The following is a 22,512-nucleotide window of genomic DNA, read 5'->3' as shown; positions in this document are numbered from 1 at the left end:
GACGCTGCAAGCACCTCTGAGAGAAAGCCACCCTAGAGTTCCGCCCGATGCCAGACAGTCCAGTTTCTCCCCGTATGAGTCTGGGTACCCAGAGACTCACCCGGAACTGGAGTTCAGAGCAGTCAGGAGCCTGTGTCTCCCTCCTGATTGAAAAAGACAACCTCATCCTCAGTTGATAGCCCTTTCCGTGTGCGCCTCTGTACCTCTGCACTTTACTTCCACACCTCCTCTAAGTCTCAGTGTGCTTTTCTCTTTCCTTCTAGTTGTAGAATTTCCACTCAGCCAGCCTTCCTGTGGTTCTGGATGATGTCCGTTTTGTCTTTTAGTTGTATTTTTGAAGTGGTTGTGTGAGGCAGCAATTTCCAGTGTTTACCTATGCCGCCATCTTGGTTTCTCTCCAAAAACAAATTTTTAAAAACAGGCTGAGAAAAGATTGTGCCTTTAGGTTTGCTTCAGGTCATATTGTACAAAGTTATTGAGCATCTTACTAAATAATCTTTATGATAATATATTTGGATAATCTTCTCTTCATACCCACATTCCTCTGACTCTTAAAATACACAATATGAAGAATTATATTTCCCTTAAATAGGGTTTTTAAAAATATGTTATTTCTACTTTGAGACTTGGCTATATTGCCATGTTCTAGAAATAGATAAAAAATGTCTTTGAAACATTTTGAAAGTTACATAAAATGGTATTATTTGATGCTATGTTAACCCGTATATATTTATTACTTAGTCTTCTAGATTTTCCATTTTAAAAGTGATATTGAATGAAAGAACTACAACTACGTGCAACAATGTGGATGAATCTCACAAATATTATGTTGAGCGAAAGAAGCCAGACACAAACAAAAGAGTACACTGTATGACTTCACTCATGTAAAGATCAAAAACTAAAACCAGTTTGGAAGTCAGAATAGTAATACCATTGAGGGGTGGGTACTGACTGAAAGGGGGCACAAGGTGGAACTTCTGGTATGTGGGTAATGTCCTATTTCTTGATCTGGGTGCTGGTGACACAGGTGTGTTCACTTTGAAAATTTTTCAAACTATACAATAATGATTGATGCATTTTTTTGTGTCTGTATTATAGTTCAAAAGATCTTTAAAATGATATTGTCTATGAATTGGCTTGATTCCAACTTTTGCTAAGATTGCTATTTATTTCTACTTTAAGGTGCCAATGTGAATAGGGCTACAGCCAATAATGATCATACAGTGGTGTCACTGGCATGCGCAGGAGGTCACCTGGCAGTTGTTGAACTACTCTTGGCTCATGGGGCTGACCCTACTCATCGACTCAAGGTATTCTACTAAAAAATAAGTGAATAAATAAATAATATATATATTAAAATGTTTGATCTCTCAGTGCTTAATATTCATTACTCTTTAATGAATTTTGATTTTATATGAGTTGCTAAGAAACTAAATGTGTATAGTAATCATATAAGAAGAAATTTACAAATAATAATAATGGTGTCAATTTTTCTCAGGATGGCTCAACAATGCTCATCGAAGCTGCAAAAGGTGGCCATACTAATGTTGTTTCTTATCTATTGGATTATCCAAACAACGTTCTATCAGTTCCTACTACAGATGTATCTATACTCACTCCACCTTCTCAAGATCAATCTCAGGTAAAGTAAAACAGAGCTTATTTGAAATGATAACTATTCTTACCAATTGGGAATTTTTTTTAAACATATTTTATTGATTTTTTTACAGAGAGGAAAGGGTTTAGGGATAGGGCGTTAGAAACATCCATGAGAGAGAAGCATAGATCAGCTGCCTCCTGCACACCCCCTACTGGGGATGTGCCCGAAACCAAGGTACATGCCCCTGACCGGAATCGAACTGGGAACTCTTCAGTCCCCAGGCCAACGCTCTATCTATCCAGTGAGCCAAACAAGCTAGGGCTCAGTTGGGAATTTTTGTTTAAAATTTGTTTTAAGCAAAATTGGCTTGTTTCTTTTTTCTATTACATATTGAGATAAACATGATCCTAAGTTCTTAAAGTTTCTTTTATTCAAAAGTTCATGGGAACTTTTTAATCTTATTTACCAAAAATAGTGTTTTTTAAAAATATTTAATACCAAATATTTAATACCAAATATAAATATTCCAGATTCTCATCTTACTGCAACTAGGTTTTGGGGTTGTTTGTTTTTTAATGAATGTATTAAGCATAATTTTGAACCAAAAAAAAAGCTTTTCCCTAATACCTCCCAAGACACTATTATTTATCCTAGAGTTAACTATTTTGTCAACCAGCGAAGTATAGTTAACCAGGAGATATGCACCAAAAGTTCATTAAAGTAATTTTTAAACCTACCTAAAAATATGGAGAGAATATAGAGAATATACTAAGCATACAGAGTTTAGTGAAATCTTAAGTTCTTGTCTACAAAATTATCCTGAGAACTGCTAAAATACTCCAACTCAGGAGACATTTAGAATTTTTCTTTCTTTTGACCCATGTGGAATTTGAACAAGGGTAAATTGGCCAGTAATTATGTGAATTGTACTCCTAGCTATATAATTGGAACCAAAAAGGCTTTCTTCTTAGCAAGAAAGTAATATTCCATTTAGCTTAAATCATTTACTTGTAGATTGCCTGAGTTTGTCCAGTCAATATTCTTAGAAATTATTCCTTAGTGACATTTTTTTAAATCTTTATTGTTGAAAGTATTACATAGGTCCTCCTCCCCCTCCCTCCCCATTAACCTCCTCCAGCCCTCTTCGGTCTCCTCCCCACCCCCAGGCTGTCACCACCCCCATTGTCTGTGTCCACCCATTATGCATATATGCATACAAATTCATTGGTTGATCTCTTCTCACCCACCCTCTCCTGTCTTCCCTCTGAGGTTCAACAGTCTGCTCATGCTTCTATGACTCTGGGTCTATTTTTGATCATCAGTTTATTTGGTTCATTGGATTGCACATAAGAGAGATCATGTGATACTTATCTTTCTCTGACAGGCTTATTTCTCTAGCATAATACCCTATAGGGGAATTTTTTGGTGTTTTGTTCTTGTTTTATTTCTTAATTTTTAAGAAACAAAAAAGTGAATCTATTTAAGAAAAAAATCTAAAACAGGATCTCTGTTTAATTTGTGGGTCTTTGTTTTACTCTTTGGTCTGAGATTATTTTTTTCTGAGTTGACTTTTTAGGTTCCACGTGTACCAATGCATACACTTGCCATGGTTGTACCTCCCCAAGAGCCTGACAGAAGTTCACAGGAGAACTCCCCTGCCCTTTTAGGAGTACAAAAAGGTTAGTTTTTAAATTATTTCTTAAAAATGGGTATTTTATTATCTAATTAATGAATTCATTAGTATGTATCCCATATTAATTGATACATTAATTGAGGTAGGTAATTCTGAAAATGCTAATAGCCTTACAGACTATAACATAGAAAATACATAAATACTAAGAAAAATGACTTCTTATTTTCCTGTTAACATACTGCTAGGTGTAATTTTTATCTGACATAGATGAAGATACTTAAGAAGAAGCAACCAAGTTTTTTATTAAAGTAGCACGAATTTATCAGGCATTCATTTCCCATTTGATAATTCTTTTAGCTAAGCAGTAGTATAATATGAGGAATGAAAATGTATATTTTTTGTCTAGTTAAGTCTTAGTAACAATGATTCAATTCAGTGAGTGAGAAGTTTTAAGAATTACTAAATTTAGTTTCTTTCACATAATGCAAAATACAGTGTGTTAACATCTGTCAATATATGAACCTGGACAAATAACTATCAAAAAGTATATAAGTAATACCCAAGTGAATATGAAGAAGGAGTATACACTATTTAAAGGATTCAAGTTTATGAGCTCTGATATTTTTCTGCTATCTTTTCACTTGTAGATATAAAAAGTACCTTGATTTGATAATCATGTATAGTTGTCATATCCGAGTTCTTTGAAATAAGAAAATAGGTACTTTGTAAGGTATTAAAAACTACATAAAAACAAATGTATGAGTATATTTCATTCCGTATATGATAATCAAGTCCTATGTTTTTTAAATCACAATGAGGTGTGTTAGTATGTATTAGCCTCTTTAATACTGGGATTTAAGAAAAGTTGGGGCGGGGGGATCACTCAGGGAAAAAGGAGACATGTAATACTTTAAAAAATAAAAAAGAAAAAAAAGAAAAGTTGGTTAGGGGTAATTGTTACAGCAGCAAACAGAAACTTCTTTCAGATTATGCCAGTTTTAGTAATTTAGAGTCTTGAGGGCCTTCGCCAAGGATTATTTCATTTCTAAATTAATTTTAGAGATAAAATGTCTCTAGTGTCTCTGACTTATGCTAATTCTAGCAGCTTTCCATTGGACACATAGCTATTTAAACTTTTAAGAAAATGAAAGCTGTCATTTTTAATCTCAATGAATAAAAAGCAAAGTAAGCAGGTACTTATTAAGGAATCTGAGCATCATAACTAGCCTTTAATAAAATTCTGAAACCTAAATGCCTCTATTTTTGTTGTTTCTTGTTTGGCTAAACCCTATATAGGACTGTACTGACTTTGGCCAGGGAAATTCAGTACTACATAAGAAATCTTTTAAAAATATATATTATTAACACATACCACAAAATAACCAAGAAATAAACTAGGAAGGACATGAAGTATGTATAGAGAGCAAGAAAAACATTTTAAATTTAGATTTAATATGTAAGTAAACTGAAATGTTTGGATAATGATTTTTTAAGTTGATACTCAAGTGAGTAATCATATTTTTGCTTACTGAGATACCTCCTTGTATGGAGTATTTATTTATCTTCACTTTGATGTTTTACTACTTATTGAATAATATAAAAATAAATTAACCTTTTAAGAAACTTTCATTTTTCTAAATTATTAGGGAAGAAAAAAGTTAACACTTATATCTGGACACTTGGGCACTTGCTGTTGCCAGCTGCCAAGTGACATTGCCAACCTAATATATATTTATGCAGGATCAAACTGTGATCATGTATGTGTTAAGATGTAATGTTAGGATAAATCATGTGCATCATAGAATGTTATATCACTATGAATTAGGAAAAATCAGTTGATATCAGAGTGCACACTGAATCAATGGAATAAAAAACCCTATCTTAAATTATTAAATAAATGTTGTTATATTTTTCTTCTTAAGGTGGATTTTTCTCCTTAATACTTCTCATGTCTCTAGAGAAGTTCCTTTGAATGATGAAATTGATGTTTGACGCTTTTGTTTCTCCTAACATCTGTGTTGCATATGTGATTAGGAATAAAGGAAGGGTTCTTATTCTCTCAGACTCTTACTTTCCTCTTCTAGCAATCATCTTTTCAAGTTCTTATGACATTTTATTCCTGTCTTTTTTAAATAAATCTTTTTTATTATTCATACCTGCATCCTTTAAAATATATTCATGCCCTAAATCTTACCCAGGTATTATATACTACTCATATATTCTTTTCTTTCATGACCCATTTTGCACCATTTGTCTAGGCTTCATTCATCTTGACCCATATCTCCTGATATAGGCAACTTATCTCATTTGTTGTTTACAATTCTAGGCGGCATCTGAGAGACCTCAGAATCACTCTATAAACAAAATGTGAAACTAGGAGAGAGTGATATGCTCAGTTTTCCCGCATTGTTTAGCTATATTATGTATAGTTGTGAATATTCAGATGGGAAAGGACATAAAAGTGGTATCAACCCCATGCCTTACAAAATTAATTTTTAAATTTGTCATTTGAAGCCATTTGTCGCATCTGATTTATTTGTTGTAACTGGTTCTCCAGAGAGGACTGGATTATCCTATGCAGGTTAACAGTTTAGAATTTAATCTGTTACAAAGCATTTAAATGATGCCAGTATAAAACAAAACCTATATCTTTTGTGTGCACCTCAAGCCCTCTGGAGGAGTAATTTCTTTGCTCTGAACTCCTACAGCACTTTATTGGATCTTCCTTCTGGCTCAGGTCACTGCTACTCCTGCCCCCTCCTCCCCTTTTGGAACTCATGTGTAGAAGGTTGGGTTAATCACACTCAATTCCTGGTACTTTGACATTGTGGCTCCTCTCTTACTCCCTTTATCCCTCTTTCATTCCTCTACTTGCCCTGTGGGCATTCTGAGTTGGTTTTGTTTTGTTTTGTTTTGTTTTGTTTTGTTTTGTTTCTGGGGGTAGGGGGGAGTTTGATGTGTAGATTCTTTTGTTCTTACACATTCTCATAATATGTTTACTACTTAATGGGTATTTTAAATTTAACAAGTGGTATTGTGCTGAATTCCATTTTGTTTTTTACTTTTTTCATTCAATACTGTTTTTAAGATCTATTTATGTGTCTACCTCTATATTGTTTCTGCCTGCAGCACAGTGCTTCACCCTGTATATCCTCCATTTTTCACCAGTCCTTTCTCCCAGTGATGGGTACCCAGTTGCTTCTCACTTCTCACAGATAATGCTGTGATGAAAATCCTTATATACTCCCCTTGTAGGTCTTTGTGAGAATTTATTTGGGATAAATTTAGGAGCAGAATTGCCTGTCATAGGAATGCATAGTTTATCTGAGAGTATTAAAATTTGCTCTCTATAATAGCTAGAACAGTTTACACTCCCACCAGCAATGCATGAGGGTTCCTATATTATACCCCCATTCCAGGCCTGGCAATCCTTGGATTTATCCCTATATTTGGACTCGTATACTTTTATCTCCTCTTTTAGACTGTAAGCTCCTCAAGGGCAGGGTTTATGTTGTTTATCTTTGTATAGTCCACTATGCCTTGCTTGTTCTATTTGTTCCAATATTTGTTGAATTAACTAATGAATACGAGGCTAAGAATATATATCGTTCTGAATGCAAAAGAAAATTATTAAACATTTTTAAGAAGGGAGATGTGATTAAAGAATGATGTTTTTAAAAAAATCAAGTAGTATTCTAAAATGGTGGGAAAAGATTGAAAACAGCAATATAAATGTAAAGAATGAACTCAATTAACATACTGCTTTTATATCCCAGAGTTGTTTATTGGAATAGGCACCTGAAAAGTTCTCATATTTTCATATCAAATCATTAAAAGTGCATAGAGCCCTGGCTGGTGTGGCTCAGTGGATAGAGCATCGGCTTTTGTACCAAAGTGTCGCAGGTTTGATTCCCAGTCAAGGGCATGCACCTGGGTTGCAGGTTCATTCCAGCCCAGTCAGGGTGCTCAGGAGGTAACCAGTCAATGTGTCTCTCTCTCATTGTTATTTCTCTCTCTCTCTCTTTCTCCCTCCCTCCCTCCCTCCCTCCCCTCCTTCCATTCTCTCTGAAAGTCAATGGAAAAAATATCCTCAGGGGAGGATTTAAAAAAAAAGTGTATAGAAAAATATATATATAGTGAATGAAATTGAGTGTTCTTATGGAATTTTTACTACTGATATTCTCTAATAGATTTCTATTATGTATTCATGTTTACATGGATTACATATGCCCAAATTTAATAATGCCTTTTAACATATAACTGCTTAGAAGGCAGAAGGTTGAATTAATCTTTTAGCATGTAACACAGATGCTCTGTCTTTGAACACTCTTGGTTAACCTTACTATCCTATATAATAAAGATGTAATATGCAAATGGTCATTACACCATGAAGCGTAACGACCGACCGACCACATAACGACTGGATCACAGATCAGCAGGAGGGTGAGGCAGTGAGCTAAAACAGGAGGGGGCAGGGCAGCAAGCTATGGGGGGACGGAGAAAGCTACAGGAGGGCAGGGCAGCGGGTGGAGAGCTACAGAAGGGGGTAGGACAGCAAGCTATGAGAGGGAGTAGGGGGCGGGGGGAGCTACAGAAGGGCAGGACAGTGGGCGGAGAGCTACTGGAGGGCGGCAGCAAGCTACTGGTGCACAGATTCGTGTGCAGGGCTACTAGTGTTAAAGGCGTGCCCTGCTACTTTGGGAAATTTTGGGACAGGTATTTAGACATAAAGAAAAAATGATGAATTCCAGGCCAATGGCTTTCATTTTTCACTATGACCACAATAAGAACATTGAAAACCAGGACACATTGTACATCTATTTATCCAAACACAAATTCCATTAGATAATATATATACTCTATTACATTTGATGTACTGTGTTATTTTCTAGACTACTTCATTAACCTTTTTTTCTATTTCAATTTAAAACCCAGCTGTTTAAAAATCATTCTAGCCCTAGCCGGCTTGGCTCAGTGAATAGAGTGTCGGCCTGCGGACTGAAGAGTTGCGGGTTCGACTCCAGTCAAGGGCACATGCCCCGGTTGCAGGCGATACCCGTAGGGGGTATGCAGGAGGTGGCCAATCAATGGTTCTCTCTCATCATTGATGTTTCTATCTCTCTCACCCTCTCCCTTCCTCTCTGAAATCAATAAAAAAATTTTTTTTAAAAAAATCATTCTAGCCCTAGCCTATTTTGCTCCATGGATAGGGTGTCAGCCTGCAGACTGAAGGGTCCCGGGTTCGATTCCAGTCAAGGGCACAAGCCAGGTTGCAGGCTTGATCCCCAGTAGGAGGGTGTGCAGAAAGCAGCCACTCGATCCGCTCTCATCATTGATGTTTATATATCTCTTTCCATCTAACTCTTCCTTCCTTTCTGAAATCAATAAAGATTTTTTTTAATGATTCTAAAAAAAATAATTCTAGTAAGGTGCTATGTAGAGATATAAGAAAGCAAAGGGGTCACAGAACAAAGTTTATATCTGATTAGACAAAACCAAGTAAGAAATACAAAACCAAATCTACTGGTATGTCATGTGTTTTGTCCTTTAGCCATTATTTTTCTATTGCACAGTATACTAATTATTTTAGACACAAAAATGATTGGTAGAATTAACTCATTTCAATAATAAAGTAAATATTTGGCATGTACATGTCCACCTCATTCCCTCACTGCCCATAATAAAATAAAATAAAATAAAAGGTCTCGTTCAAAGCTGTCTCTATATTATGGTTTCCTATTACAAAGTTTTTCTACTGGAAGCCAAACCAAAAAGATGAGATAGTGACTTTTCCTAAATTCCTAGAAAGTACTTTATAATGTCATCCAATGTTACCAATGAATAGATTTATTTATTTACATGTGACAGTGGAAGATGTTGGAAGGAGAGGGAACTCTTATTTTCTAGCATCTTATATACTACTTACTACCTTCCTGCTAACTGAAAATTTGTTGCTAAAAGAACACTTGTCACATTCTCTACTTTTCCCCAAAATTGAAGGTGTTGCTTCAGCTTCTGGGAATGATTAGGTTGTATTATTTATTTTTCACCAACCTGGTTTACTTTTGATATTACAGCTTGTGTTACTGCTTTGATGTGTATCTAGCCTCTTTGGAGAAGAACTGCTTTTTGTTCACTACTTTCACCATCCTTTGTTTTTTGTGTGTTTTTTTAAATATATTTTGTTGATTTTTTACAGAGAGGAAGGGAGAGAGATAGAGAGTTAGAAACATCGATGAGAGAGAAACATCGATCAGCTGCCTCCTGCACACTCCCCACTGGGGATGTGCCCACAACCCAGGTACATGCCCTTGACCGGAATCGAACCCGGGACCCTTCAGTCTGCAGGCCGACGCTCCATCCACTGAGCCAAACCGGTTTCGGCACCATCCTTTGTTTTTACTGCTACATATACTAGTATTCTGGGCTTATAGTTTCTATATTTAGTTAAGTTACTTTTAGTAATCTTGTATTTTAAACTTCTTGCATCTTATTTATTAACAAGAAAGGGCCATTTCTACTGTTACTGTCCTCAAAATTCTAGCCTTATTTTGGATCATCTTATTATTTGTTAGATTTTTAATTTTTGAACATTCTATAAGTTCATATAATTACCAGTCTGGTTAGTGTTGAACTCTTACATGGATTTCCTTAATCTTATATACAAAATACTTATCAACTATATAAGGGTGTTTTGAAATTAATAAGTGTTTAAAGGAGTTTTCAGTCTTTGCAGAATTTTTAAATTTAGTATGCTAAAGTCATTGAATTTATCACACAACTGAGTTTTTGTTGTTGTTCTTTGTGCTGGTTATCCTTCCTTTTCTTATCTGTTGATTGTCATTAGGTACTTTGAACAAATATATCAAACCATGAATTCCTATATAAACTTATGGAAATATTTATAAAATTATCTCACAAATCTAAAGGCTATTGCTTTGAAAGAATAAAGTATTTCTTCACTTTGTTCAGATAGAAATGTAAAATTGAATATAGACAATACATTTTGCTAAGCTTGCATTTAAAGAATAAGTCTTTTAAAGTGATGGCAGTAATTTTGGAACTGTGGCCTTCTGACCTTGTAAAGACTGTTTCTTGTGGAAAAACTGTTAGTCTTTTTCAGTAATAAAACATGTTGCAGATATTAGAGCTGCCTGCAGTTTTAACATCTCCCATTCTAGCAAAGAAGCAGCTGAATCTCTAATTTTATTTTTCAGTGGTTTTGTCACCTCTTGTAATTCAGTATGTTTTAACATCTAATAGGTGACTTTTTCCTTTGGATTTGAGAATCATTTTTAATGCATTGGATGATCTGTTTTTTAAATTCTTAATATAACTATGTTTATGTTACTCATATATGTTGACTACAGTCCAAAAGAGTGGACAACTAATTTTTTTTCTGAGTTCTTTTTTAATCCTCACTGAAGGACATTTTTCCCACTGATTTCTAGAGAGAGAGTAAAGGGAGGGAGGAGGGGGATGGAGAGAGAGAGAAACATTGATATGTGAGAGAGACACATTGACTGGTTGCCTCTGGAACACACCTGGACCAAGGCCAGAGATCAAACCCACAACTGAGGTATGTGCCCTTGACAGGGAATGGAACCCAAGTCCAACACTCTAACCACTTAGCAACAATGGCCAGGGCAACTTTATGGTATTTAAAATTAAACAGCAATGAAGCTGTTAAAAAAGAACTGGGTAGGCTTGGCCATTTTGTTCAGTGGTTAGAGCATCAGCCTGCAGACCAAAGGGTCTCGGGTTTAATTCCTGGTCAAGGGCACATACCTTGGTTGCGGGTTCTACCCCTGGCCCTGATTGGGGTCCAATACATAAATGTTTCTCTCTCTTTCTCTTCTTTTCTCTCTTTCTCTCCCTTCTCCTCCACCTCCCCTCCCATCACCTTCTCTAAAAATCAACGGAAAAAATATCCTAGGGGGAGGATTAACACACACACACACACACACACACACACACACACACACACACACACACAAATGCTATAAAGTTCACTCATTTTAAATGTAAAATGCAGTGAGTTTTAATAAACTTACAGAGTTGTGCAACCATCACTACCATCTATTTTAGCATATTTCCATTACTCCAAAAAGATCTCTCATGACTGTCTGTGATCAATCTCCATTCTCACCACCATAACCTCAGACAACAACCACTAGTTTCCTCTCTGTCTCTATAGAATTGATATAAATGGAATTACACAATATATGGTCTTTTGTGTCTGTCTTCTTTCACTTACCACAGTGATTTCCAACCTTTTTCATCTTGTGACACACATAAACTAATTGCTAAAACTCTGCAGTACATCAAAAAATATTTTTGCCGATCTGACAAAAAAACAGATATACTTTTGATTCATTCACACCAGATGGTTATTATTGTGTTGCTGTTATTTTATTTGACAATTTAAGGGAAAAGAGGTCAGTGCGCCTGACTAAAGAGTCAGGTATTGCATATTTTTAAAATTCTTGTGGTGGCACACTAGTTGAAAATCACTGACTTAGCATATTTTCAAAGTTCATCCATGTTGTAGAATATATCAGTAGTTTGTTCTTTTTTATTACTGAACTAGAGGCCCAGTGCACGGATTCATGCACCAGTGGGGTCTTTTGGCCTGGCCTGTGGGCATTGGGCAAAACCAGCTCTTCAACATCCCTTGAGGGATCCCAGATTGCGAAAGGGCACAGGCCAGGCTGAGGGACCCCACTGGTGCACAATCGGGGCTGGGGAGGGACCACAAGAGGACTCTAGAGTGTGTCTGGCCCGTCTTGCCAAGTCCCGGTCGGCTGGACCCCAGCAGCAAGCTAACCTGCCAGTCAGAGCATCTGCCCCCTGGTGGTCAGTGCACATAATAGTGACTGGTTGAACAGTTGGTGGGACAATTAGCATATTAGGTTTGTATATATATACAGATAGTCCCAGTTCTTCCTAAATAAGAGGATTAAGCCTTGAATTAAAGCAGTAATTACATGTATCCTCCATTCTAATGTCCAGATGTTAGGATTATTAATATTTATAATTATTTTGTCATGAGAGGAGAAACTTAATTTAGGTGTGATTCAAAAACCTTGACATAATGTACATTTACTTTATTTTTAAACACATTGTCAATATGAGTACTCTTATATGGGAAATCTGATTTTCCTCTTAGGTAACATCATTTTTCTCTGATAGATGCTTACATTAAGAGTTTATGTAAACTCAGAAAAAATTACTCTTTTTAATATTAGTGTTCATGTACAAAAGTATTAAAGATGATAGAAAATTTTAGAACTATGTATCTTGAAAAAACTGATTTCACATAATATTTTGATATATTAAGAGAAGCATTTTGGCAATTTGAAAAAAACTACTTTCATCTACCAGTTATAGTTTCTTGTAATCTTTGCTTGCACAGTTAATATTGTGCAAAGAACAGTTGAGCAGTTAAGCTAATATTAATGGTATCTTAACTCTATTTTGATAATGCTTTAGATTTGATATTCTTTAAGAAGTCTAGTCAAATAAACAGAATTTTGAGATTCTTTTCCTCTTTGATTTGATTTTCATCCTGTCCTGTCTTAATTTCCAAAATCCTCCTGTTCTAAAGATTAAACTTTTTATTAAAAATTTCATTTTTTTAATTGGCAACATCCTAGTTTGTGCTGTTAAATAGATGAGTATAGTCTTTACCTACCACTGTGTGAATCTTTAAACATTCATTCTACAGCATTAGTTATAAGGGTTTGGGGAGGGAGGTCCATGTGTGTGGGAGGGGGAGCTGATTTTTTTTTTTTTTAGCATGGCACTTTTTCAAACATTTTTCATGTGCTTAGGTACATCCAAGCAGAAGTCCAGTTCCCTGCAGGTAGCAGATCAGGACGTACTGCCACCTTTTCACCCATACCAGCCTTTGGAGTGCATAGTAGAGGAGACTGAAGGCAAGCTGAATGAACTGGGACAAAGAATTAGCGCTATTGAAAAAGCACAGCTTAAGTCATTGGAGTTAATTCAAGGTGAACCTCTGAACAAAGATAAGATAGAAGAACTTAAAAAGAACAGAGAAGAGCAAGTCCAGAAGAAGAAGAAAATACTGAAAGAGCTGCAGAAAGTGGAAAGGCAGTTGCAGATGAAAACACAGCAACAATTTACCAAAGAATACTTGGAAACCAAAGGTCAGAAAGACACAGTATCTCTACACCAGCAGTGCTCTCATAGAGGAGTCTTCCCAGAAGGGGAAGGAGATGGTAGTCTTCTAGAGGATCACTTTTCAGAGTTACCTCAGGTTGACACAATCTTATTTAAAGATAATGATGTTGATGATGAGCAACAGTCTCCACCATCGGCAGAACAAATTGATTTTGTCCCAGTCCAGCCTTTATCATCTCCACAGTGTAACTTTTCCAGTGACCTAGGTTCTAATGGGACAAATTCTCTTGAACTTCACAAAATATCAGGTAATCATCAGATTATAGGACAGCCTCAGATTGCTATTACTGGACATGATCAGGGGCTGTTAGTTCAAGAACCAGATGGACTAATGGTTGCAACTCCAGCCCAGACGCTTACCGACACTCTTGATGACCTGATAGCAGGTGGGTTAAGAAATATATCTGTAATAATTTTTCTTTAATCTGTGTGCTCAACTTCTTTACACAACCCTCCAAAAACACCAACTTTGTACTTTTATGTTTTAGAATGATCTTTGTAAAATTATTTCCTGAGGTGTTTTGGAAGTGATTTTAATTAAGCTCTAACACACAAAAGTGTGTTTGCCCCTCTTCTTTTTGTTACTTACAAAGGCAAAGAAATAAAGCTGCGTGATCCTTTACTTTAGATCTTTGGTGTCAAAATCACCCTGTGTTGTGTCTTGGTTAAGAGATCTCAAAATAGAATTCCTTTGTAGGCTTTAGAGATATTCACAAAAGATTATACATTAAATTTTCCTGCTAGTGATTTTTATGTTTGGAAATCAGAATTCTAAATCACATTGTTTTTTTTTATTTATAATTTTATTAGATCAATTTAAATATTTATAATTGAAAGGGATGTTCAGAGAAAACTATAAACATTCCATGTTGATACAGTATTTGTGGTTAGAATATTTAAAGTTAGAAATTATTGTCAACTTGATGATGATTTGGAGATTGGGATTTTTATATTAACTGTCTTGATGAAAGCACACAGACAGACATAATACACACACACAAAAATAAAAAATAAAAAAGGACCTGGTAACCTTAAAGTATGTTTCTTTTCTTTTTTCTTTTTTTTTTTTTGTGGAAAATTACAACTAGATATGAAATGAGGTACACAAGTTTACTTTCCCTTTCATTGTCCTTGCAGCAGTGGGAAAACAGTGCAATTAATCATTTACCTTCCTAAAGATGGCTGGTGAATGTATCACCTCCATGAGAGCCCAGTTCAGAAATGCAGCCAGAATGGCTGTTGACAGTGGATGAAGACCAAGAACTAAGATGTAGCTGGAGTGATATTCAAAGGCAGGCCAGTCCTCTGTCTCGATTGCAAAATTTTTTTCCTTAACTGTTGTCTGTTTCCTCTTGTCATATTCTCCTTCCCTCCTCCCATCCCAATTATGCTATCCCAGTTTTCTTCTTTTGTGAGTCTTTAGTCTTCCTAATCTTTACTGAATCTTTAAAAATGTGGAATAAGATTACTTAAATCAGGAATTTTGGGGGGCATGTGTATGACTTTCAGTGGTTATAGAATTGTAATATAGCCTGTGAGGCTCCTCTAATATGGAATATAGGTACCACTGTGCAGAGGAGGAATATCTTAGTTTTTGTAAAAAAAAAAATAAAAATGCTGGGAAATGTTTTAAGGAGTTAGATTATTTAATTTAGGTTTTTATATCTTAAGCTCACAGCCATTTAACTCAAATTAACTTTGTGTCATTAGCATTGAGAGTTGTTATAAATTATAAATAAACTCAAAGTTTATTTGTAGCTCTTATTTCTAATCTGGGAAAAAGTATATATTGGAGTGTGAAGTATGATTATGAATAATAATAATAAAACTAGTGATCCTGGAATAACATTTTTAAGGTTCTATAAATAGCATTGTAATGTTCCTAATTAAATACTCAATTTACATTATGAAACCCACATTACTGATCAATCTAGTATTGTTGTAACTTAGGACCTGTTTGGTTGGTGTTTTTAAAGACTAGAAACAGCTCTAAAAGTAAACTTGTAGATTTGAACTTTATGGTAGTAAATGGATGGTCAGATAGTTTTGTTGGGGAGGTTAAATTTTATTTCACCAAAGTATTTGTTAAATTGAAGTGGTCTTTTACAAAGTTAACATAAAACTTCAAAAAGCTGTTTTAGAAAACATCTTCTAATGATATGTAATGTTAATAGAAACTAATAAAATTTAATTTCTGTTAGACATTAATATCTAGTGATAGCTGGTCTACCATATTATGTAATATTATTTTATTAATAAACTTTAACTTGTAAATCAGCCAATAAATATAAAAATTATGTTCATATAAAAAAACTTCCATTAAGCCCAGGTTTCTCTTAATTTTTTTAATTGAAGGTTAAAGAAATTAGACAAGGATGAATGGTGAATACCTAATTCTACAAGTGTATGATACATTGAAATTGGTAGGATTATATGTGAGACCAAAGATGTGATTAATTTTACCTAAATTAAATCTAGTTCTCAAGCCTTGTATTTAATAAAGGAGAGAATACTGTACATCTTGCAGTTATACTCTAGAAAATATTCATTTATAATAGCAATAAATTTACTCTTTAAATATAGGAGTATTTTTTCTTTAATGCAGTTTTATTCTCAAAATTTATCATGATGAGTTGGTAGATACATAATTTATTAATGTCACAACTTGATTAGCTGACTAACTTAGTCTTTTAGTATATAGTCTTATTTGTGTCATATTTGATTTAGTCCCAGACAAAATGTATGTAAAATCTTGATTGGGAGCATGGTTCTTCAAGTCCTTTTCTTCTGAAAGTATTGGACTTTTACAGTTTATCATAATAACAAGTGATTTTCATGTCCAGACCTCAGTTTTACATGATTCCAATATCTAGAACTGAGGTCTGGAAATTCAAAGCAACTTAAAGAATTCAAAATAGCTTTGACCATTGAGCAGTTTTAGAAACATTAGTAAAAATTTCATTGTGAATATATAAAAAACATTGGCTAAAAATTAACTAATATCTGTTCAATTTATTGAGCACTTACCATGCGCTAAGCTCTGTGCTAAATGCTTATGTACATTATCTTGTGAACTATTTATAATAATCCTATAAAATACTTTTCCCACCTGTTTTTCTTTTAAAAAACTGAGGCTTATGGAAATTAAGTTGCTAGCAACAAGAGTCAAAAGTCAGTTCAGCCAGGTTTAAGAACCACAGATGTAATATGCTTGCATCTGATTCAACTTGAAGTTCTCAGTTTATCTTAAAGATATTTTCTCAAAACTTCTAAATTCTATTAAATAACATTTTCTTATTTTATATTAAGATTTGATGCGCATATAAGGGCTAATGTATTTTTGTGACTTTAGCACATTATTATTGCTATTGGCATGCTAATAGGCTCTTTACAACAAATTCCAATTCAAAAGTATTTTACTTTAAATAATACTGTGGTAGTCAATGTGGCTTAAGAATAAAAGAGTAATTAGGAAACTCTTATTTTTTAGGGCACTTACAATAAAATGCCTTTAAATAATAATTTCCTCTAATAGATGTTAATATTTTATTTATAGATTTTTATTTATTTACATGAAACTAATAGTTACTGTTAAATAAAACAATTTATAGTGATTTAATTTATTAAAAACTTACAACATAGCTTATGTAAACCTAGTATCTGAGGTTTTTATATAGCAAGGTTTATTATCATCTTCCATATTGCCTACAAAACTGTCTTAAATTTTATAATGAATTAGGTAGAATATTATCCTTAGTTCTTTTATCACCTTTTTAGGATAGTGTATAAATTTAATTTGAATTATGTGACTTTTGTGATAGTAATTATAGTCATTTTCAGAGACATTTTATTCAGAGGTAGGAAACAATTTAGGATTTATGAAAATGTTATAGTCTTGGTGTAAATTTATCTTAATAAAACCTTTATTCCACATGTACCTTTAAATCTTTGCTACTTTCTAGTTTTATCTTTATAACTTTTGTATGTAATTAAGCCTATTAAAGTCACTTCTATGAAATGTTGCTGATTGTCATTATTGCAAGGTAGAAAAAATGTTTCTAAAATAATGTTGTAGAAAATGTACAATAGTTGGTGTGACAACACATTTTTTGTCATAGTTTTTAAATGCACAAAAGTATTTTTTTAAAGTCAACTCTGTAAAGAAGTCTTTTTATAACATCATATTCTGGCACAGCACTCTAATCAAATGTTTAAAATTTTTTAAATGTCTGTTTTTCATATAACAAGAGATAACATGAATAAATAAAATTAATAATGATTAAAAAGTAGTTCTTCAATAAGGTGTATGTTAATAATTATGAGACCAGTGTAAAAATTTTATTATAAAGGTGCTATGTATCATCTTTAGAATCTTGCTTACTAGAGCTATTTTCCAAATATATCAACTGTTTTGAGGAGAAATAACAAATATCTGCTTTTATTTCATTAAATGATAAAAATTTTTAAACTTTTTTTCATTTGCATGTTCTTGTAGATGAAACAAATATATATAATAATCGTTCCTATTTGTAAATGGATAGTTTAAATTATGTATACTTATGTGGTGACAATCTGCAGAAATTCATATTGCCAAGATAATTTTATATATATTGATGGGGAGGACAGTTCATATGGAAACATATCTGAACATTTTTAAATTTTGTTATTTTTTAAAGTAGTATACTAAACTGAGTCATTCACACTTGTGAACACCTTAGCAAGTGATTGGGGTCCTATCAAAATTCTAGAGAGAAAATATTCTCTAACATTTGAAATGCTTATAGTTCCCTTTAAGACCTATATGTTTTCTTGACTTTCAGTCTGGGTGATAGAAGTTTGTTTAGTGACATTACTGAAGCCTTGTTGTCTTTTTCCATATTATTAATGATTGTGTGTTTTCCTGAGTTTTTTTCCTTCTTAAGTAGTAATGTTTTTCAAATTAGTGAATAATAGTACTGAAAGTTCTATAAAATATCTGATAATTACATTTATTGAGTACTTACTATATGCCAAACACTGTGTTAAATGTTTTTATAAATTATCTCACAGACAATTCACAGCATCCCTCTAAGATAGGTCCTATTTCCCTCTCTATGAGGCAAACTTCATCTCTAATGAAATGTTAAGAAATATATAGACATAAAGGTATCATTTCAGTTAACAAAGTTTCCAAACACCAGATTTTGAGATCTAAAATAAAAGTTTCAATGTTCAGTTGAAAAATAGTTTGATTTTCAGACACTGATTCATTGTGGCAAATTTTCAAAGCAAATATTGAATTTTTTAAAATGCTCTCTGCTATTAATGGGATAAATATTCTAACTTGTTCTCCCCTTTTTTGCATTGTTCTCAGGATATTTTATCTAATTGCCTTTTATAAATTAAGAAAGTCTTTACTTTTTTAAAGGAAACTATTTTTTCTCTATTAACAATGTAAAAGGCTACCATTTGTTACATTTGCACTCAATAACAGACACTATACTAAGTATTTTACCGGCATTATTCTGAGTATTTCCAACAGCCTTACAAGGCAGGTATTGTTATTATTCTCCCCATTTTACACCTAAGAAAAATTGAAACTCCAATAGTTTCATCTGACTCCAAAGCTTAGGATTTAGTTACTACATTATATTACTAATACAGAATTTTATATTTTCTGTATTTTTTTGTATATTATAAATGACTTTACTCTTTTAGTAGAATTCAGCAATATGGATATTGTTTTTCAGCTGTGAGTAGCAGAGTGCCCACTGGTTCAAACAGTTCCTCTCAGACCACAGAATGTCTTACACCTGAACCCTGTTCACAGTCTCCAAGCAATGTGGCTTCCCAGTCATTGCCCCCTGTCTATCCCTCAGTTGACATTGATGCACATGTGAGTATATTGCTTTATTTAAACTTATTTTGCACATTTTTATTTTCTTTGTTTGGAAAGGAAAATTATCATTTTATATTCATTGTGAAAATATTTGCTCTTCAATTGACAACCCCGTTGTAAAAAAACAAAATCTAATTTATTTTTTCCCCTTCTAGACTGAGAGCAATCATGACACAGCATTAACATTAGCTTGTGCAGGTGGCCATGAAGAACTCGTATCTGTACTCATTGCACGAGATGCTAAAATTGAACACAGAGACAAAAAAGGTAAGGAATGTCAGTCAAAAATAAAGCCTGGCCCTGGCCAGTGTGGCTCAGTTGGTTAGAGCATCATCCTATGTACGGTCACGGGTTGGATTCCCAGTTGGGACGTATGTGGGAGGCAACTGATCAATGTGTCTCTCTCACATCAATATTTCTATCTCCCTTCCTCCCTCCATAAGGTCATAAGGTCAATTATAAATAAATAAATAAATAAATAGTCTGAGTGTAGTTACATCAAGTTTTTTCACTGTCATTATGTAGTTTCTAGACTGTCTCAGTGAAAAGATGGATAATTTCAATTTGAAATTCCAGATTTGTTCATCTACAGAGCCTAATTATTCTCCAGAAATTTGACTATAAATTATCAGTGAAGTACAGGTTTCCTTTCTCCTTAATCCAAAAGTTGAGCATGCAGAGGTTTCAAAGTTCACTATGAGTATAAACTGTAATAGTTATCTTTGACTTAGCATTTCCTTTTTATAGATGTTTATGGATTTTTGTCACAAACAAATTAGAGGTTAGAGCAGTTTTATGTTAAATGCTTATAAGTATCTGCCCTGAAGACTTTCTCTACTAAAATAATCAAGAAATAAAAGCAGTGGCTTAATAAGTAAAAACCACAAATTTGTTTGAGATTTTTATTTTCTGATTTAGGCTTCACACCACTGATCCTGGCGGCAACAGCAGGGCATGTTGGAGTTGTTGAAATCCTTTTGGATAAAGGTGGAGATATAGAAGCACAGTCTGAACGAACTAAGGATACTCCACTTTCATTGGCATGTTCTGGTGGACGTCAGGAGGTGTGTTAATGTTAATTTTCATTTTGTAAATACGTTTCCTTATATTTTAAATATGCCTATGATGAGTGAACCACAATCCTAACACGTATGAAACGCAAATGGTTACTCAACAATTGACGAATAGAAAGAGTAACTTTTGATTTCAGTACAATTGGGATTTCAAACCTCTGAATTCCTTGATGTGAAATTGAATCCATTTCCCTAATGCTGATATTTGAATATACAAAGTCTAATTAATGATAAGTTGAGCCCTTGGTGTAAACTGGAATTCTCTGTTCACATTTTACTTTGTAGGTGGTAGACTTGTTGCTGGCTCGAGGTGCAAATAAAGAACATAGGAATGTGTCTGATTATACACCACTGAGTCTAGCTGCATCTGGAGGATATGTCAATATCATTAAGATTCTGCTTAATGCTGGGGCAGAAATTAATTCAAGGTATCTATCACCTATCTTGTTTTTTACTCATGATTAATAAGTTACTACTTAGAATAAGTGTCTTCCCCTAAATATTTGGATAGACACTATTTTTAATTAAGATAGTATTAAAGTTACAAGAGCCAACAGTTCTTCCTGTAATGTGCTTATAAATAATCACAGATTATTTCAACTAAGGTGACTATTTTTAAAGAGGTCTCCTTCAGAAAGTACTTGGTTATGTATAGTTGAACATTTATAACTCTAAATAAGGATTATGTTTTAAATTGTAAGATTTTCCTATTTCTAATTATTAGTCTAAACAAATAAAATCATTCATTGGTTTCTTTTTACGGAAACATTTTCATCCTTTATGTTCTCTATGCTTTCTTAAAAAAACAACAGGTAACATATTTTAATTTTCTAATTTCCCCCCTGAGGACTGGGAGTAAACTAGGTATTTCTCCCCTGATGTTGGCTGCAATGAATGGACATGTTCCTGCAGTGAAATTGTTGCTTGATATGGGTTCAGACATTAACGCCCAAATAGAGACCAATCGGAACACAGCTCTCACCTTGGCCTGTTTTCAAGGTCGAGCAGAAGTAGTGAGTTTGCTTCTGGACCGAAAAGCCAATGTTGAGCATAGAGCAAAGGTAAGCACTTTATAATTTGTCAACTACATCAGATATATTTCTAGTATGAAAAAGAATGGCATTTCAACTCAATTTGATGTACTGTTTTAAATTGTCATAACTTAAAACTGATGCCCTAATGCAAGATTGGAGAATTGTGCTATACAGTGGTCAGTAACACATTATCACTATTCATGACTTTTATTAAGGACAGTGAAGAAAATAGAATCAGTATTTTTTTCAATCTCAGGTTTGAGTGGTTCTCTTAATCTTCTAATTTGCAGCTTTTGAATGTAGTAATATTATTTTATAGTAAGATATTTTTGAGTAGTAAGATTATTTTATAGAGCCCATTAATGTAGATTTTTAAAGAGGCATGTGCCTTAATAAGGCATGTGCTTACCAATGGTAAAAACCCCAATCCAAAAAATTACTGCACAGCCCTAGCCAGTGTGGCTCAGTTGGTTGGAGCATCATCCTGTACCCAAAAGATGGCGGGTTCAATTCCCTGTTGGGGCACATACCCAGGTTGTGAGTTCAATCCCAGATCAGGGTGTGTGTGGGAGGCAACTAATCATAATCAGTGTTTCTCTCTCACCCTTCCTCTCTCTGAAATCAATTTTTTTAAATTACTGCATAGATTATAAATTTAAGATAGCCAAATTCTGACAATTTTATGACTATTTAGCATTCAGAAAGTAAGAGTATGTCAGTGTTTCGAATTCTTTTTTGGCTTAGAACTATTAAGTACTTAGAACTCTAGAAAAATGTAACTTGTGTAAAATTCTTAATAATCAGACAATTGCCCAGCTGGTAGTCATTTCAAGTTGGAAGGATTTGAATGAAAATCTCATTTTTTTCTCCCTGAATTTCATTAAAACTTTTCATTGCACAAAGAGAGATGAGCCTTTCCTGCTATCCAGTTTATCTTTTATATTACAGATAATCAGTGTAACCCACTTGATTATTAGAAGTCCTAGATGAATCATCTTACTTTAGAAATACTACCAGTAGGAAATATCTTTTGGCAAAAATGTCATGAACAAAACACATGAATAAAATATATGATATTTCAATCTATT

The 22,512-nt window shown here is 33.9% G+C and overlaps 1 protein-coding gene across 10 annotated transcripts in view; it reads left to right on the top strand.

The window, feature by feature from the left end:
• The window catches only part of LOC102774714 (ankyrin repeat and KH domain-containing protein 1), a 134,672-nt gene that overhangs the window by 81,356 nt on the left and 30,804 nt on the right, over positions 1 to 22,512 (top strand). For 8 of the 10 annotated variants that reach the window (XM_015569608.1, XM_015569607.1, XM_015569609.1 and 5 more), the window contains 9 exons: positions 1,183 to 1,310; positions 1,499 to 1,642; positions 3,177 to 3,279; positions 13,067 to 13,825; positions 19,169 to 19,314; positions 19,473 to 19,584; positions 20,236 to 20,381; positions 20,676 to 20,818; positions 21,238 to 21,451. In XM_015569608.1, coding sequence (XP_015425094.1) covers positions 1,183 to 1,310; positions 1,499 to 1,642; positions 3,177 to 3,279; positions 13,067 to 13,825; positions 19,169 to 19,314; positions 19,473 to 19,584; positions 20,236 to 20,381; positions 20,676 to 20,818; positions 21,238 to 21,451 — 1,895 coding nt within the window. The remainder of the gene's footprint in view (positions 1 to 1,182; positions 1,311 to 1,498; positions 1,643 to 3,176; positions 3,280 to 13,066; positions 13,826 to 19,168; positions 19,315 to 19,472; positions 19,585 to 20,235; positions 20,382 to 20,675; positions 20,819 to 21,237; positions 21,452 to 22,512) is intronic. The other 2 variants (XM_015569612.1, XM_015569611.1) reach the window with 1 other exon arrangement.

This window comes from Myotis davidii, unplaced genomic scaffold (assembly GCF_000327345.1).
Source record: "Myotis davidii unplaced genomic scaffold, ASM32734v1 scaffold545, whole genome shotgun sequence".
Lineage (NCBI taxonomy): Eukaryota > Metazoa > Chordata > Mammalia > Chiroptera > Vespertilionidae > Myotis > Myotis davidii.
Note: the sequence above shows the minus strand (reverse complement) of the source record. Positions and strands in the feature narration are given on the sequence as shown.